This window comes from Acomys minous (assembly GCF_964271855.1).
Source record: "Acomys minous genome assembly, chromosome: 7".
Classification (NCBI taxonomy): Eukaryota; Metazoa; Chordata; class Mammalia; order Rodentia; family Muridae; genus Acomys; species Acomys minous.
In genome coordinates this window covers 123,631,071-123,650,332 of record NC_140488.1, presented here as the reverse complement: position 1 = coordinate 123,650,332, position 19,262 = coordinate 123,631,071, and the positions used below count along the sequence as shown (strand labels likewise).

The window sequence follows — 19,262 nt, the reverse complement described above, 5'->3', positions numbered from 1 at the left end:
TTCCCCCTTAGGAGAAAGGTTACATTTTTACATCATTACATTTTTTACGTTACTATTTGTTTTAGTTACTATTCTTTCCCATTATAAATTACTATTATATTTCCTCACTATCAATTTCAGTTTGTTATAGGTTGATAACTTCATCTTCTAATATATAGTAATTGATATTTTACCATAGTTATCTAAAAATAATACCTGTGAATCATCCACATGCAATAGTACCTATAAAGTGATACTGTATTGGTATAAACTACCTATTTCCCCCACTGGAAAGTATGAACACAAGGATATGTGGACCCAAGGGGTCTGTTGATGTGTCTTAGAGGGCTACAGTAAAAAACTTGGAGTCACTGCCTTAGGTGTAGAGATAGATAGATAGATAGATAGATAGATAGATAGATAGATAGATAGATAGATAGATAGAGATAGAGATTTAAATGGGAAGAGAAAAGAAAATTTGTCTGTAATTGTTTACAAATATGACAGTTTTATTGAATGCTAGTCCATGAAAAAATCTCAAAGGAAAATTCACTTGTATTTTTTTTTTGACTCAGGTAGTCTAACAATTGTTTTTTATTCCATATTACGAAGGCCTACAGGCTTTTCCTTTGTTGTTATTTCTTTCTGTTTTATGGAGACACAGTATTAAACTTGTGGCAGTCCTCTGGCCACAGCCTCCAGAGAGTTAGATTACCGGAGCAAGCCACCACACCTGGTTTTGTTTCCCCTTTTGAATGAGTTACCTATTAGTACTTTTGTTTCCACATTTTAGGTCATCACAAACTGATATATTTATAACTGAACTAGAGAATAAAATACTTTATAATATAAAACATTCACAAATTCAAACTTAGATATAGTGCAGACAACCATTTTCATTTTCCTACAAACCATAACCCTCTCCCCTCTTAAAAAAAAAAAAAGAAAATAAACACTTAGCTCAGTGCTTGAAATGCTGAAAGATGGGAAGGCTAGAGACCTCCAAACCTGAAGCACAATGTAATGATATATTCTTATTTTTTTTCTTGACTACTACAGAAATTGGCCCAGATTTTGGAAATTTGGCCTATAATCTAGTGTCCCAGTCTACTTCTCTGTAGCTGTGAGAAAACATTGAGCAAAAGTAACTTGGGAAGGAGAAGTGTAGCATAGACCATAGAGAAGCATTGCTTACTAGCCTGTTCCCTTTGGCTTGCTCAGCTACCTTCTTTTGCCAGTCTAGGTCTGCCTAAGGATAATAGTACTCAGAGTGGCCTTAGCTCTCCTACATCAATTAGCAATTAAGAAAATATCTTGGTCTGGAGAGATGGCTCAGCAGTTAAGAAGAGTAGCTGCTCTTCCTTGGGACCTGTATTGAGTCCCCAGCAACCACGTGGCAACTCACAACTGTAATTCCTGTTCCAGAGGAGCTGACTCCCTCACACATGCAGACAAAACAATGTATGTACAATAAAATAGATAAATAAAAATGAAAATGCCTCATATGCATTTGATCCCAGGTATTAAATCGCTTTATGTTCTCCCCCCCCCCCCCGGTCATCTTTTTGTCACAAACGACTGGCAAGCCTACCCTGATTTCTCTGATATCTAAGTGCCATCAGTTTCTGACAAACAGAAATGTTAAGAGAGTTGCTGCCCTAGTTCTGCTTTTTACTTTTTAAAGACTTTCCGCCTCTCTTTCAAGTACAAAATCTATCTTAATTGTACATATCAGTCAGATACCCAAAAATAAATGTACTTAATATGGCTGATGTTAGGTTATTTCCATATATGGTAGAGCTTAAACAGGTTTTTTTTAATGCCATCTAGCTTTTGGTACTGAAATAGGTATATATAAATCCTAAATCATCAGTAATTAAATTTATATGGGTGACTAATGAGCTCTTATTTCCATTCAGTTTTAACTGACATTAAAGTAAAGTTAATAGTCTGAAGTATTCTAAGACAATCTGATTTAAATCCCTGATTTTACACATAAGAAAACTGAAGTCAAGAATACTTTAATGATGTAACAACAGTCATAGAACTGGATTAGTGACTACAATGTGGAGAATTAGAAGTCAGGTGTCCTGGTTCCTTCTGTAGTGTTACTCCACTGGAGCTGTGCCAGAGATAAGAATTGAAATCAGGAAAGAATAAAGGATAGAGTGAATTCACGTGAGATATGAGAGTAGCTTAAGCCTATATGCTAAAGTAAAAGTAGTGAGCAGAATTACACTCTGGATATGTTTTGAAGCTAATTGGGATGTACTGACAGATTACCTGTGAGATGTTGTAACATACAGCCTATGCCACAGTTCCCCCACACACTCAGTAACTACTTGATTCATGTTTCTAACAGGTACTGGATGAGGAGCTGAGTGTTCATTAGTGACCAAAGCATGTGGTTTCTGTCTTAATTGACACTACTACAGTAGACAAAAACATATCCTAAAAAAGATTTTTTAATTAGTTACGAATGGCTCTAGTGGAAAAAAAAATATGTAACAGTGAATGAACTCCAAGAGAGTTCTCCAGCATAAAGAGTTAACACAATGTAGGCTCTTCTTTGGATCTATGATTTCCTCATTCTTGTATTGCCACGGGGTTTTCCAACTGCACATTTCATTTAACACTGTTAATAGGTGTGAGTTCAATTCTGGCCACAGTCTCATTCCTGTCTACTTTTGCTGAGCTTTATGACCTTTTATACCTTAAGTTCAGTTGCATTTACAAAACTGAGATGTTAACATGACCTTTCGTGTCATGATATTAGAAGTGTAAATCATCCTTTCTGACCCACAGAGCAATATAACTTTGTAAATAAATTGATGGAGTATAAAATTGAAACTAGGTGTTACTGATTTAAATTATCCCCAGTAACATGAAATTGTATTACCGTTTCTGTTTTGCAGAACCCTTTCTTTCTACATAACTGTGAACTTGTAGTATGTGTCAGAAAACATTCATGAATCAATGCCTTGTGTCATTTTAAGACATTTGGTGACAATTTTCTCCCCCTTTAAACGGCTACAATAATTGCAGAATACTTACTTTTAGGACAGTAGCACATGTGATAGTTAGGAGCACAGAGATGACAGACATCCAACTGAATCTGCCCTTACTCATGTGATCCTGAGCAAACAGTCTGCATTCTGTCTGTTTTCTCTTCTTTACTGGATGGTCAATTATAGCCTCATTACAATCTGGTGGTGGTGGCGACAGTGGTGGTGGTGGTAGTGATGGTGGTGGTGCTTTGGTCAGGCTTTTGCTAAGAATAAAAATTGATAAAATTCCCAATACTGTCCCTAACACAGAATAATCCCTCGGGAAATAATTATTATGATCTCAGAATAATGGTTTCTATTTCCAAGGGTGGTAATTTTTGTTATCATGCATTAATTGCTCTTCTTCTCCCTAACTTACAACTGTAATAAATAAAAGGAAGAGGCTATTACATAAGATTCAGTCACATCCTTTCCAAGAAACTGGTTTATTTTTTTAATTAATCATTGACTTTACCTAACTAAGTTGTTTGAAGGGCATGTAGACTTATCTCAACTATCATTTTATTTTTATCTAACTCTTCATTGATTATGTTTTTAAAGCATGAATTTTGAGTCAATATGAATATATCTTTATTAAATAAAAACTATAGTTCGGTTCATAAACACCAAAGAGCTACCTTATCCCCACTGAACTGAAACGCCTAATATCAATTCAGTTCTAAATCTTTTACCTCCTCTGTTCCAACTTGTTTATTTCATGTATTACATAAACAAGAGTATCACCACCAACAACAAACCAGTTAAGTTCTGTGAAATTTCTAATAAATAGAAGATTGTTTGATATATTTAGTGCTATTAACACATACTCCACTTACTCATACTCTTTTACTTCCAACATATAATAATTAGACAGTAGGAGAGAAAGGATTTTACTTTCTAAAATATTTAAGACTTCAAATAATTTTGTTTATTTGAAAATTGAATTGTAGAAGTAGCTGTCATTTATCCCAAGTACTTCAAATTGCTAAGCACCTTCTTTTCTTATATAGACGAAGGATGATATTGGCTTGACTAGCCACTGAAGAAATCTTGGAACTTTGTGGAAAATTACAGTGAAAGAAAGTTGTTATATTGCAACAAGAGAGTATTTTGATTGCAATTTTTCCATAAGTGCAGTAATTTGCAACTTGAGAAGAATTTAATAGTAGCTGAGCTTTCAAAATGCAACACAGAAACTGTCATTTTTTTCTATAATTAAAATAAGTGCTTCTGAAATCTTCAGGATAAGAATGACCCAAATTGCAACCCCCCCTTCCTCATCCAAAAGACAAGCGAATAGAGTTTGAAGAGAACATCTGTGGGCAAATGAAAAACAAATGGTCTTTTCAGCCAAATTCTGAAAAGGGATCTTTTATAGCCAAACAGAATCCTATTGCATGCATCACCATGGTTAAGAAGAGGATCAACAATACTTTCATAATGGCTTTTTCTTTTAGCACATTCTATTTTTCGGATAGAATTACAATTTCAACACATCAATTCATAATTCATCATATAATTATTTGCATAAATATCTTTTGACACAGATTTAATGTACTTTGGTCAACCAGATTTGAATCTAATCTGTTAAATTCACTAAGACAATCTCAGTGCAAATAATTCTGAAGAACACTAGATAAAAAAGAATTTTTGCGTGATCCCAGAGGAATGGTCCACTAAAGAACATACATTTCAGGGATATGTTGCACACATAGATTACTGGACAAGAGACAACTGGTTTGTTGCCTACCCACCATCCCATAATTTTTAGGTTAAAATAATTAACTAGTTAAGATTATATTATGGGCTCTTTGCTAATGTTTTACTCAGTAGTTATTCACTCACAAGCAGTAATTCATTTTCTGTATATTGAGCCCATAATGTTATAGGCAGAGAACAAAGCAGTGTATAAGACAGATTTTTTCTTTTTTATTAGAGCTTATATTTGGAAGAGAATCTGTACAATAAATAAGAAATGTAAGCATATTTTATCTTAAACTCAAAGAAAAAAAACAAATAAGGAGTGTTGATGGCATGAAGATTAACAACTTCATGTAAGGAATGCTGGGGTTCATTTTAAAGTAAGCATCTAAGTAATGACTTAAAGAAGATCTTATATGAGGCACCAGAGTACGTGTGAAAGTCAGTCCCCACTCTCCACTCAACTGTGGAGAATGTCCTGTCCATGGGTTAGATCTGGGTAGGGGTTTGAAGTTGACGGCCTGTATTGTCCTTGGCTGGTGCCATAGTTTGAGCTGGACCCCTGGGCCCAAATCTGCCCATCATAATGTTCTTCTTGTAGCACTCAGAGGAAGGATAGCAGGCTACCAAGAAGAGACTTGATACCCTATGTGCATATACAGGGGGAGGTAATCCCCTCAGGAACAGTCATAGGGGAGGGGAGTAAGGGGAAAATGGGAGGGAGGGAAGAATGGGAGGATACAAGGGAGGGATAACCATTGAGATGTAATATGAATAAATTAATAAAATAAAATTTTAAAAAAGATGATCTAAGTTAAGCCATGATAGTGTCTGGGTAAAAGAACACTGAGGTAGCAGCAAGAGTAAAGACTGTGAAATATACCTGCACTTTAGCTTGATCTGGGATCTGCCACTATGGCTGGAATAAAGTTAACAAGGTGAGAAAATAAGTAAAAGTAAGAAGGAATCAGATCATGTGAGACCTTCAAGATTATGAAAGGATATGAATGTGGATTTGCAATGAGAACCCATTGTAGAGTTTTATATGTAGGAATTACAAGATTCTGAACATTTTAATAGGATCATACTGGCTCTTGTACTATTATTGGAGATGTTAAAAACAGAAGCAGGAATGGTAAAGAGGTATTGCTATGATCAAGGTAAGCAAGGATTAATAGAAGTAATAAGATTGTAAATATATGTGAAATTTAATCTTATACGATGTGTTAATGGCTTGGCTCTGGGCTATTAAAAAATAATTAAACGTGACTCCAAGATTTTATACCTGAGCCAGTAGGAAGGAAAACAATGAATAGCCATTTACTTGAACATAAAAAGTGAGTAGAACATCTGACAGGTGGTGATCATTATGACATCAGTGTTCTCCATATTAAATCAACTAAAATGGGCAGCCTATGTATCTCAATTAACAGGTCCTGGTTACTGATATAAAGTTGTTAAAGATCAGCGTATGTAGAACATTCTTAGAAAATCAAAGGATTTTTCATGCTATAAAAAACAAGTTTTTCATGTTCACTGTAAAAGGAAAGATAGAAAGAAAGAAAGAAAGAAAGAAAGAAAGAAAGAAAGAAAGAAAGAAAGAAAGTAGAAACCAGGCTTGTGGGAGGTGGGTTGCTGGGTCTCTTTGCCCTTCTTCCCAGTGTGGCCATATTGAATAAATTTCCCTTGTCTATCTTTCAGTATTCATTTGGCTTGTTGAGGACATATAACTAAACCTGACTGGTTGTTGGGGTACTGATTATGACTTCCTTCCCACTTCTGGTAATAATGGCAACTATGGCAAGAAAATTGTACATTTTAGAAGAGGAAAGATGGAAGTTCTTAGCAGCTACTGTAGTCTGTTTACTCTGAGGATTGAGGGGTTTTTTTTTGAGATGATAATATTACATCACTTCTCCCTTTCCTTCCTTCCCTCTAAACCCACACATACACTTCTCTGCTCTCTTTCAAATTCATGACCTTTTTTCTCAATAATTACTGTTAAATGTGTTGGGTGTGTGTGTGTGTGTGTGTGTGTGTGTGTATTCCTAAATGCATATTTATATATTTATTCATATTATATATTTTATATAGCATATATTATATTTATATAATATATATTTCTAAATATAACTTGTTCAGTCTCTATAATGTTACTTGTATATAGGTTTTTAAGGCCCGTAGGTATTGGATAACCAATTGGTGTCCTCTTCCCTGGGGAAGATGAATTCTGCTCCCAGCATTCCGTAGTTTCCTATAGTTATTTGTGACGGTTGAGGCTTCATGAGCTTTGGTCATCCACTTTGGATGAGTAGAAGTTTGCACTCATCCATTGTTAGTTGGAGTGCAAACTTGTACAACCTCTTTGGAAATCAACCTGGCACTTTCTCAGAAAATTAGGAATAGTGCTACTTCAAGACCCAGCTATACCACTCCTGGGCATATGCCTGAAAGATGCCCCACCATACAACAAGGACACTTGCTCAACTATGTTCATAGCAGCTTTAGTCATATTAGCCAGAATCTGGGAAACAGCCTATATGTCCCTCAACAGAAGAATACATAGAAATTGTGGTACATTTACATGAAGGAATACTATTCAGCTATCAAAAACAAGAAAATCTTGAAATTTGCAGGCAAATGGATGAAACTAAAAATGATCATCCTGAGTGTAGTAACCCAGACCTAGAAAGACACTCATAGTATATACTCACTTATAAGTGCAGATATTAGATATATAATACTTCTGGACATTTTATTTTTATAATTCCTTTTTTAACTCTTTGTATGCTGATAATTATTATGACTGGCATGCCTATTTAAAAACATGTATGAATGTATTTGTGAGTTTGGGACTATTAAGAGCAAATAGGTCTGTGCCTGTTTTTTGAAGCTAATGAAAGTGCAAGGATTTAGATATAGTCTGAATTTGAGATTAAAGCAACTGGTTTTACTGTACTTTACCTCTGGCAGGTTTAGCTTACTTTTTGATGATTTGGGTGTGTTGCTTTCAAGTGTTAATTTTAGAAACAAAAGCAAATTTGACTACAAGATTTAGGAACGATACTAAAAATAATAAAAATATTTTGTTTAGTCTCAGAAAATGTCTAAACATGACTCAGATGGAAGCTTGAAGACCATTAAGTTAGAGAAAGGCAAAGTGGGCAGCCTCAGGAATAGAGATCTGCACAAAGCTACATTGAGGAGTGGTGGTCTCCAGTAGAAAAATAAAGATATATGTGGAAGTTTCATTAGTATCTGAAGAAGTGATAGAAAAGGGGAAAAAGAAAAATTAGTTTAAAATTTGATATCAGAGAATTGGGCATGCTTAATAGTAAAAATCTGTAGATAACTGCATTGGGCAAGGGAGGGGAAGGGGTACTGCAGTAATATAGTCTTTGGACTAAATTGAAGTGTCATGTCTCCACCTAAGACCAGTGATAGAACTGTGTTTCATCTCTAGTACATAACAAACTAAACAAATAAGTATAAAAGACACAATACATTAAATAATACAATTCTTATAGGATGTTATTAATATGAATAGTTTCTTTTAAAAAAAGGTATCTCCTATCTTTGCCATGTTTCAAAGTAATGAGTTATAAAACTATAATGATCACTTGAAGGAATACAAAAGGACAAAAATGAATCGGTAGTTTCGTGACAACAATATATGGAAAATATTTATGTATAAATTAAGTATACTTAAACACTAGCTAGAACTACCCATATAGCATAATGAAATTTGGCTTTCATGCTGTCTCTCAATAAGTAATTATAAATTTCCATAGCCATGATTTCTGAAAAAAATATATATAATGTAATTGTGTATATATGTGTATATGTGGTTATATATGCATACAAACAGACATTTATGGTGCTTTGATACTTGAGTGATTATTGTTTCTGGATTACACTGTATGTCAAGAGATTATCTGACTCTATATGTATTAGCTGTTTATCAACCATTCACAGAACAAAAAATTTGATAGAAATATACTATATTAGGAGCAAGTACATTAAATTGTAGAATGAATTTATCATACAACTAAGTCAGAAAATTTTATATAAACAAATACCATTTAGCCATTATATGTTTGTGTAGAAAAAGAAAAATCTGTTACTCCAAAGAAGGTTCACCTCAAAGAACACTAAAAACTCACAGGCAATCTCTTTTCTCTGTTGGTTAGCTAATCATAATTAATCTTATTATACCAGTGAAAAATCTATATGAGTATATTATCTGAGTAGAGCCAGTGGTTTATAGTCATTTACTGAAAATTGGGTGAGTCAATACAGCTCTGGCTTTTCTCTAGACATAATAAACTGTTTAATAGGCACTTAGTACTGAGTAAAATAGCATGCCAATCTGGTTTGGATGATTGTTTAGATAAATATATGTGTGTGTGTGTGTGTGTGTGTGTGTGTGTGTGTGTGTGTGTGTGTGTGTGTAGGGAATAGTGCAAAGGAACCATTAAAGTGATATCCCGTGGAAACTAGACAGGTCAGAAATACAAGCATAATCAGGTGTCATGGTCAGTGATTTAGATGGCACAATAATTTTTCATTGGTAGGACAGTTGTATTGGACTTTATAATCCACAAATATTAGAGGTAGTGGATGGAATGTATTCAAGATGCTAAACATACACTTGTAGGGGTTAGTAATTAAGGAGTGGGAAGGTACATATGTTCAGAAGGAGAGATGAGGAAGACCATTAGCATGTAGATTAGTCTCCAGTAGTACTGATAGAAGTAGGTATGAGATTATGATATTGATCCAAGTGCTTATTGATTTAGAGACTTAGTGGAGACAGACATAAGAAAGACACATTTGCCTCTTAGTTCATCAGATTATGTGAGAATCAGATGAGATGTTGTGTTAGAAAGCATAATAAGTCTCAAAGGGAACAGCTTTGTGTATGTATGTGGATACAAACACTTAGTTTCAGAAATATGTTTGCCCTGTAATCTGCCAACAAAATTAGGATACTGGTAGATCCTCTCCTCCTAGTTCATGGGAGCTAATAAAGTAAAGTAATATGATTATGTTCATATATTTTGAAATATTAATGGGAAAAGTTAATCTCTAATCTGGGTTTTGAGTCCTCATTTAGTTTATGACAGTTCCAGGTAGCCCTATGGGTTCTCTGGATCTTCATATAGTAACCTTTCCTATTTATAATTTCAGACATTTCAGCAGTCCTCTCTGCAGCACAAATCAAAGAAGAAAAACAAAGGTAATAAAAGAAAATTAACCTTTAACCTGCTTCTTTTGTACTGTGATAATCACCAGCACATTTTGTTAATCCTCTTGAAGTCAGTGTGGTTTCAGTTCACCTACCATGCAGATACCTTTGATAACAGTCTCAAAAAGTCTTGAGATGAGGATTACATTTAATTAATTAATTATAATTAATTGTGGTTGTGTTAACATTTGTATGAAGAGACAAGGCATCAAATGTCTCTTTATTTTCTGTGCTAATACAATTAGAAATGATAATTTCAAGAATTATCTTGAACTGTCTGCTTTGCTTTTAGGATCTATGGATTACTCTTCTACTGCATGTGTTTTCCAAAATTTAAAGAGTATTTCCACTCATTATCTTTAGGAGCTATCGCAGGCAAGAGCAAAAGAAGAATTTCTTGCAAGGATCTTGGCCGTGGTGACTGTGAGGGATGGCTTTGGAAAAAGAAAGATGCAAAGAGCTATTTTTCACAGAAATGGAAGAAGTACTGGTTCGTCCTAAAGGATGCATCCCTATACTGGTATATTAATGAAGAGGTAAGACAGCAATTTGTGTTCTCATCTGTTCAGTATATCTAACAAAAGTCTCAACATTTGAACCTTTTTTTTTCAGCTCATAAAGCCAATTCAGGATCTATCTTCAGTGTTCAATTTTCTAATATAGCAACATATGTGAAGCACAGTTAAAATACAGTGAAATTCTGTTTCTAAAGAGACCAAGCAACTAATAGAGTAGTTTAAGCAAAAGCATATAGATTTTTAAAACCTCTCACCCAGCGTTTTTATGGGGATTTTCTGTTTCTGTTTTTGAGGTGGGACTACTTAACAACTTGAGTAATTCAGTATTATTTTCATTTATTTCAGTTTCTCCAAGAGAAAAAAAAAGAACTAGTACACTAAGTCTCAAAGTTATAAGAATCCATTGCTTTTGAGCAACTTCAGATGAAGGGCATGTCTAATGTATTTAATTGTTCTTATGACTTTTCTAGGTTTTTTTTCAACATGTTTGCATCTTGACTGGTCATATCACAATCAATCGTTATTCACTGATTTTCCCCCTTCACACTGTTTAGACTTGTTTGCTGTACCTATCTGTTACTTCACTTCATTAGACTTTTAAAACAATAAGTTTGGATTTTAGCTTATCAAAATATATATAGTATATTATTTTATAGAATTTATACAAACATTAATCAGTTTTCATTTGAAGAGTAATTGCCCAAAGTTACTAGCATTATTAGACCTTTGATTGTAATATACATTATCTAGAGAATTTGATGTTCCCCAAACAAGCAATTATACTGCTGTCTTACCATGAATAAAACTAGACTCAGGAATTTTACTACTTGACTTCTCACTTGGTCTATAAAATGAAAATATTGGTATATCTCACTAAGCTTTCTTAGAGCTGAATCAATGACTGTAACTCCACTAAGAACAATGTCTTACAAAATGTTTAGTGTTTAAGCAGTGTTCATTAATAAGAAGACTTATTTGGGAGAGCTTAAATAATTTTAAATCTATATCATAAATAAATTTTATTCATGTAAAAATATTGTTGTTTTGGTATTTTGTGACAGTCATATATAGTTACATAAAATAAAATCTGTTTCACTAAAATCTGGTTCAGTTATAGTAAACAAATATAAATGCATTTTTATTTGATAGCTATACTAAATTTTTATATGCTAATCAAGTAGTATCAAGATACATATCTGTTTCTTTTCATTGTGATTCACTTATAGATTTGTCTAAATTATATTGTCTTTCAAACTATAAGAGATGAAAATTTTTGTTTTATTAAATAGTGCCTACACTACAGTCATTGGCAACTTATTATTACTATTAGCCATGTAAAATATAAATGATTAATTTTGTAGTAAATTTTATAGGTAAGCCTTAGTGCTGTTTTAGAGAAAATATAGTATTTCATGTATATCATTATGAAGAGATAATATTTCAAAAACATTTCAGATTTAAATTAAGGATGTCAAAAGTAACATGAACTAGAAGTCTAAATGGAAGACATTTCCTTTATTCCAAGATTGGAAAAAACATTTAAAGACAAAAATGTAAAATATCAGTCACTATAGATTAAATTTTTAAGTTTTGCATAGTTCATTAATAAAATAAATAACATAAATATACATACATTCATACATATATAGAAAGAAAACTGAGAGTAGCTTTTTTTTTCAAAATAGTGAGAAGGAGAGTAATCTTACTTAAATTTGATATATAAGGAGCTATTGGCTGGTTTAGCAGATCAAATAAAGCTTTGGAATGGTAAAAATCTGTGAAGCTTTGTTGTAACGAGGACGAGGGACACAGTGACTAAAAAAAAAATTAGCAACCAAATCATATTATACTTGATTCAATTTAACACAAATATAATATTTGGAATAATTCTCCTACCTTGTTTTATTAACCAGTATTGAAGAGAGGAGGATTTAATTTTATTAAGTTTTCAGACAAAAATAATGTGTGTGTTTATGTGTGATGTATCTGAGCTACACATTTGAAAATCATGTTGACCTACTTAATTTCTCTTTTTTTACCTGCTTAATTTCTAAACTACTGAATTCACAAAATAATCATATATAAGAAAATATTTCAAATTTGATAAGCAAATTATTATAAAGAAATGAAATTTTAAACTGTAATTAACTTTGTATTTTATTTCTAAGTATTAAAAATGATAGAAAATGGGGCTGGAGATGTTGTTAGCACTTAGAAGTGCTGATTCTATTTCTAGAACCCACATGATGGCTCACAACTATCTGTAATTCCAGTTCCGGGGGATCCAATGCCATCTTCTGACCTCTGTTAGGCAACATGTGTGCAAATGATGCTCATACATACATTCTAACAAAACAGTCATACACATAGATACATTTTTGGTATGGTTGGGTTTAGGTTTGGGTTTCTGAGACAGAATTTCTCTGTATAGCTGTGACTGTCCTGGAAGTGGCTTTGTAGACCAGGCTGGATTCGAACTCAGAGATCTGCCTGCCTCTGCCTGTCAACTCCTAGGATTGCAGGCATGTGCCACCATGCCCTGCTATCAATCTTTTTTAAATGATAAAAATTTTTATACTAAGAATGTAGTTATTTTGTAAATCTGGCCTGAAATGTTCTTTCCTTTTTGTTGTTGTTGTTTATTTTTGTAGGTTTTTTTTTGTGGTTTTGTTGTTTTTGTTTACATCCTAAAGATCAAACCCAGAGCTCAGTACATCCTGCAAAAATGAGTACTCAACGATCTGTAGCCCCCAAAATTTTTATAAAATGTGTTTTACTTTGCAAATTATTTTATATCATTTTAATATAAAAATCATCTTTTGTGTTTGTAAAAATTCTAAGTTTTCAAAACAGTCCTTTTATTTATGGATATGTAGAATTTATGCAACAGAAGTGGGACCTAAGATCTAAATGACTAGTACATTGATTACTCTAATTATCTAAGTCATACTTATGCAGTATAATTAGCTTCAGACCTCCTTGGTGTGATAGCCTAAACAAAGTCTTCCTTCTTTAGGATGAAAAAGCAGAAGGATTCATCAGTCTGCCTGAATTCAAAATTGATAGAGCCAGTGAATGCCGTAAGAAATAGTAAGTTGATTTTGCTTGGTAACTGAGGGGGGATGGAGGAGATAGGATAATTTACTTTGTAATTTTCTAGATTTTAAGTTGTAGATTGTTTATCTGATGCTTTCAAACTGACAGTATAAGAAAGCATTTTTGAGTACATAACATGGAATTTACTGATTTCTGTCATTATGATAGAAGCATTATGTACATGAACTTAGGTTACACATTGCAGTAATTGTATTCATAAAACTTACTTAGTTTGTGGCAACAAGATAACACACTTTACATGCAAGCCTGATGACCTGTGCAATCCTAGAATCCATGGATATAAAGTCAGCTCCCCAAAATTTTTCTCTGGAATGTACACACACATACAAACACCAATGATGATGATGTTAATAATAAATAAACAGTATAATTTTTTAGCTCTCTTAGGCTGGAACTTTATTTAAGAGTGAATTTGGCAGTCAGAAATAATAACAGAAAATTGGAACAGGGAAAGGAAATATGAGTAGGTCTCCTTGCTCTGTCAGAAACAGCTATCATCAAAATTATGTAATTATTAATCAATGGACTAAATGCTAATATAATAGTTTCCAAAACTGCTATATGTAAATGATGGTTTGATGATTTAATCAGTTTTCTAAAATAATAAATCTTCATTAATAAAATAATCTCCTCTATTAATACTCATGTTAAGTATTATGATTAGTAAGATAATGTAAAAATGTCAGTGATTTTATAAGTTTGGCATCTCAGGCATGAATCTGGTACAATACTCATAATATTTTCACAATTAGTGAATAACTCCACATGTATGTCCCAGAAGTTATGATTAATTTGTACCTAGTTTATCATTGATAATTTAGAAATATTTATAAATTTGAATAACATTATTAATAGTTACACCAAAATATTATAAAGTATATTGGAATGTTTTATCAGTATAGGATTTTTTAAGGTGTTATTATGGAGCCCTGGCTGTCCTGGGCTCACTTTGTAAACCAGGCTGACTTCCAACTCACAAGATGCGCCTGCCTCTGCCTCCCAGGTGCTGAGATTAAAGGCATGCACCAATACGCCCATCTTACAAATTAGAATTTTTTCATGCAGCATATTTTGATCATGTCCTTTCCCCTTTACCAACTCTTATAAAAATTTTGAAAGGTATTTGATTTATAACTTTTTTCAATTTGTAAAAAAAAGTAAGTGTAACTTGTTTGTTATGGTTTTATTCACAGTGCATTCAAAGCCTGCCATCCTAAAATCAAAAGCTTTTATTTTGCTGCTGAGCATCTTGATGACATGAACAGGTAAAGTATTACTTACATCTTAAATGACTTAGTTAATTAGTCCTAGAACTCAAGCTCTAAGCCTTTTCTCCAGTAATCTTTAGAGAATCTTGTTGTAAATTCTACATTAGTTAATTAAAAATTGGATCGTCCAGCTATAGTTCTATGTGATCGTACCTAATTTTAAGAAGTGATACTTGCCTAATTTGTGTTTTAAATGTCATGGATACATAATGCAATTTATATCTAAATAATAGTAAAAAATAACATTTTCAACATTTCATGGTACTACAAAAGCACCATAGCTCATATAAATCTAAGCTATTACCACAATTTTTTAAATGTTAAATTTTAGGAATATGTTTTAACATGTATTTCTAGATGCCAAAAGTAGTACATAAAACCTGATTACTCGAGTACTAAGTATATTTGATAGAATATGTATTTCAATAGCTTAGGTCTAGTTAAGTTTAGTAATTCTTACTGTCACCTTTCATCTGTCATTGGACAGGATTATATAGCCAACTGATTTGATGGCTTTGTGGTTATTTGGTGGCTAAAGGAAAATTTACATATATTTTCCTCTTCATATACCACACTGTTTCACATTTCAGTCTTAACACATTTTTAGTTACTTTTCTTTCTTTCTGTTAATTTCCCTTCTCTGTTTTGTAAAATAGATATTATAATTGCAGAAGCTAATGCATATTGCATATGTAATTTCCCTACACTTGGAAGAGGCAGCAAAGCATAGTGACCAGAACTGTGACCTTTTAGACAAGACTGAATCCCAGGTTTACAACTTACTAGCTATGTAAATTTATACGAGAAGCTTAACCTTTCTGTCCTACATAATTGACCCTTTTATAAAATGAGAAGAACCATCTCTCTAAGGGTTTTTCTGAGTTTCAAATGCTACATAAGTGTTCAGTAGCAATAAGTATTAATGTTTAGATACTTTTGTTCTCTTACCTGATGGACTTTTCTTTGGATGTCTCAAAAATAAGGTATCCAAACTTTTTTTTTTTTTTTTTTTTTTTTTTTTGGTTTTTCAAGACAGGGTTTCTCTGTGTAGCCCTGGCTGTCCTTGACCCACTTTGTAGACCAGGCTGGCCTTGAACTCACAGTGATCCACCTGCCTCTGCCTCCTGAGTGCTGGGGTTATAGGCATGCGCCACCACACCCGGCTGTATCCATTTTAAGCACAAAGTTCTGCTTCATAAATACGCTTAGGCACAGAAAATGAACACTTAAGCTATTTTTATAAATAAATTATTTGACAACTGGAAGTACAACCATAGTTTTTAAAAACAGAGATGTATGAAGGGAAATGACAAAGAAAGGAAATGTCCTTATCTTTGACTTATATAATTTACTATCCTTAAATTTTCATACCAATGAAAATGCTTATTCACGTGTACATGATGGGGGACTTATAGTTCTCTGGTTTTGGTGCTGTAATTGTCCTATGGTTCTATCATTCTAAGCCCATGCTATCTACTTAGCCAAATGATAAACTCAGTTCCTCAAGGATAGATACGAAGGGTTTGCATTATAACCAAAATAAGAATAAGTGACATAAATAAGAGGCTCTTATCTTACAAGATGAATGCATTAGTTACCAATTGCCTCCCAGTAAGAAGTAAAATAATTTAACCATTCTAGGTACATGCTAATTGGAGCCATTTTAGCTTAAATATTGTCCATGCATTTTATCAACTGTAAAACCTTTCTTAACCTCCAGTTGCTATGCTATGTTCACAGTATATTCAAAAGGATGTCGATATCACTCTTCTTCTCTGATACTTCTATGGTTCTATATGCCATAGAAGAAAAGAACTAAACCAAACCCATGTCATCCATTTTCTTATTTCAAAGACAAGATGCATCTAATCCATATGTCAACACCACAATATACATCTACAAATCTTGTTTTAACTAAGACTTTGCATAGTATACTATATATCTCAGAATTATACACATAAAAATCTGAATTTTAAATTATTTATTATAGTGAATCTTTATTATTTCCCCTTTTCTCTTTCTCTAATAATCTTATTATTAGTATGTACATTCAAAAAGCAATTAAAAACACTTGTAAACAGGATAAAATAATCAGTGCCAAATGTATTCATACAGGATTAATAATATGAAAAGGTGCACATATGCAGATTTGTTTGGTCACATGATTATTAGATATAACAAGATAATATGGGTATTGATTTGTTCCATGTTTAATCTTTGAAAACATGACTAATTAAGGAGGGGTTATACTTTTAAATAAGCATAATTATACTAAATATATTTATGTGATTATTTTATGACTTTAAAGCCATTGTTATGTCTATTTGTATTACATTATACCATAGTACTGAATAATACATATTTCCACTCTTCCTTTTTTTAAATATGTAATACCAGTAGTAACAGGACAAAATAATTAGGGTATAAAAATATTCCTTAAATTTAGTTTTTCCATAAAATCTGTATATGTAGATATATTTTTTTCTAAATGTGTTTGTGCATCCTTTTAATTGTGAGGAATTACTAATTTGTATTTTTAATTGGTATTCTATATTTCTACCATGATTCCTATCTTATTTGTCTCTTGGAGTATTGGTCTGTGTCACTCTAAGCATATTCTCTTACCTATATGTTTATATTCTAAAGCATTACAATATGATGAGGTACTGAAGTTAGGACTAATATTAAAGAACTTCCACATCAGTGTTGTCAAAAAAATTCTAAATTGCATCATGTATCCCTGACCACCTTACCTAACATAGACTTCCGTACTTTTTCAGCAGCCTTAGCATTCTAAATTTTAACCTTCCTTGCTACTTTAAAAGATAACATGCCTACTGGTATCCCTATTTGTTATATGCCAACATCATTAAGATACAGGTATCATGAAGATAAATACTTTGTTTTCTATGTGCCTAGAACCATCCATGGCACATACAGGCACTCAATAAATACTTCTGATATCAGTTAACACATGTATATTTGATTTCACAACAGCCTAAGATATCAAGCCATCATTATACCAAGAATACCAATAAGTGAGGTTCTTCCATCTGGAGTTTGAGAACAAGTATATCTAATATACAGCAACAGCTATGCAGTGTTGTCTTTTTAGGCTATACACAGCAGCCTGTGAGTAGCTATACATTTTCTAAAGAGTTTTTATTATGAACAGAATTTTTTCCTAATAGTAGCTTAAGTTTTCAGTTGTCTTAGGAATTTAACAATCTAGAATTCAGTGAAAGCAAGGACTATGCCATATTTATTTCTACATCTCTAAAACGTAGTTTGTTGTTAAACACAGACATTTAATAAATGATTAATAGATAAATTGAAGGAGCTTCTCTTGAATTTCTCAATTCACCCCCAAGGAGCCTTCATTTTCTTTAAAATTCTAATTAAAAGGACAATTGGATTAGATGTCAACGATGGATTTTATTTTAAGCATTATTGTCACCCTTGTCACCTAATAGCATCAATTTACTCTTTCCTAAGAAGTGGTTGAAATACAAGTTCAACCACTTTCTTACAACAAATTAACTACATATTAGTTTTTAATGTTTACCTTTTGCTAATAGTCATTTTCAAAGGTTTTATCGTGAAGTTGACTTCTTGATTTATAATTTATAATCTACTGGGGTATGTGTATAAAATATAATATATATCATAATAAATTACTGTCAATATTTTATTCTATACTGATAGGACTCAAGTCCTTTCCTCGCTTCCCATATGTTCTTTAGGATTATACTTATATGTTTTGCTGAGTGGTTTGGATTTAAGTTACTTTCTTAAAAAATTATAGCTTAGATTTCAACAGATGACCATCAGAGATACAACTTTCCTCTCTTCAAGATTTACTAGGTGTATGATATACACATAATACCACTTGGAAAATCATGAAGTATATGAGTCAGTTCAGCAAATTTCTTTTCTAATTAAAAAGGATATAGGATCTGGGGAGAAAATTTCTCCCATATAAAAAAATTCTCCCATATAAGAACATGGGTTTTTAAAAATACATCCAGATCAGACTATTCCACAATTTAATGATGTTAACACTAACAATGATTCCAATATTAGTTAAGGTAGTTTGAAATGTGAGAGTTCTCCCCAATTTCAGTTTGGGGAAAACATACAGGCCAATACTCAGAATTGCCAGGTGGGAGATTGTCAGTTTGTTTACAAAGAATTTGTGATCCAATTATCTAATGCAGTATGAATGGTTGAAATGATACATACACAAAGACTCTGGTAGAATTAAATAAAGAAACTGAGATAATGCTTTGCTGCAGTAGTAATGGCACAATACTTATTGAAGAAAGAAAGATAAGAAAAATTAAGTCATGGAAATATATTTCCTAGATCATAATAAGTTAAATAA

General features: G+C 32.6%; 1 protein-coding gene across 5 annotated transcripts in view; it reads left to right on the top strand.

Annotated features, from left to right (window-relative positions):
• CNKSR2 (connector enhancer of kinase suppressor of Ras 2) overlaps positions 1-19,262 on the top strand; it is a 248,341-nt gene that overhangs the window by 179,678 nt on the left and 49,401 nt on the right. For all 5 annotated transcript variants that reach the window (XM_084791117.1, XM_084791119.1, XM_084791116.1 and 2 more), the window contains 4 exons: positions 9,918-9,966; positions 10,339-10,511; positions 13,510-13,583; positions 14,804-14,875. In XM_084791117.1, the coding sequence (XP_084647243.1) occupies positions 9,918-9,966; positions 10,339-10,511; positions 13,510-13,583; positions 14,804-14,875 (368 nt within the window). The remainder of the gene's footprint in view (positions 1-9,917; positions 9,967-10,338; positions 10,512-13,509; positions 13,584-14,803; positions 14,876-19,262) is intronic.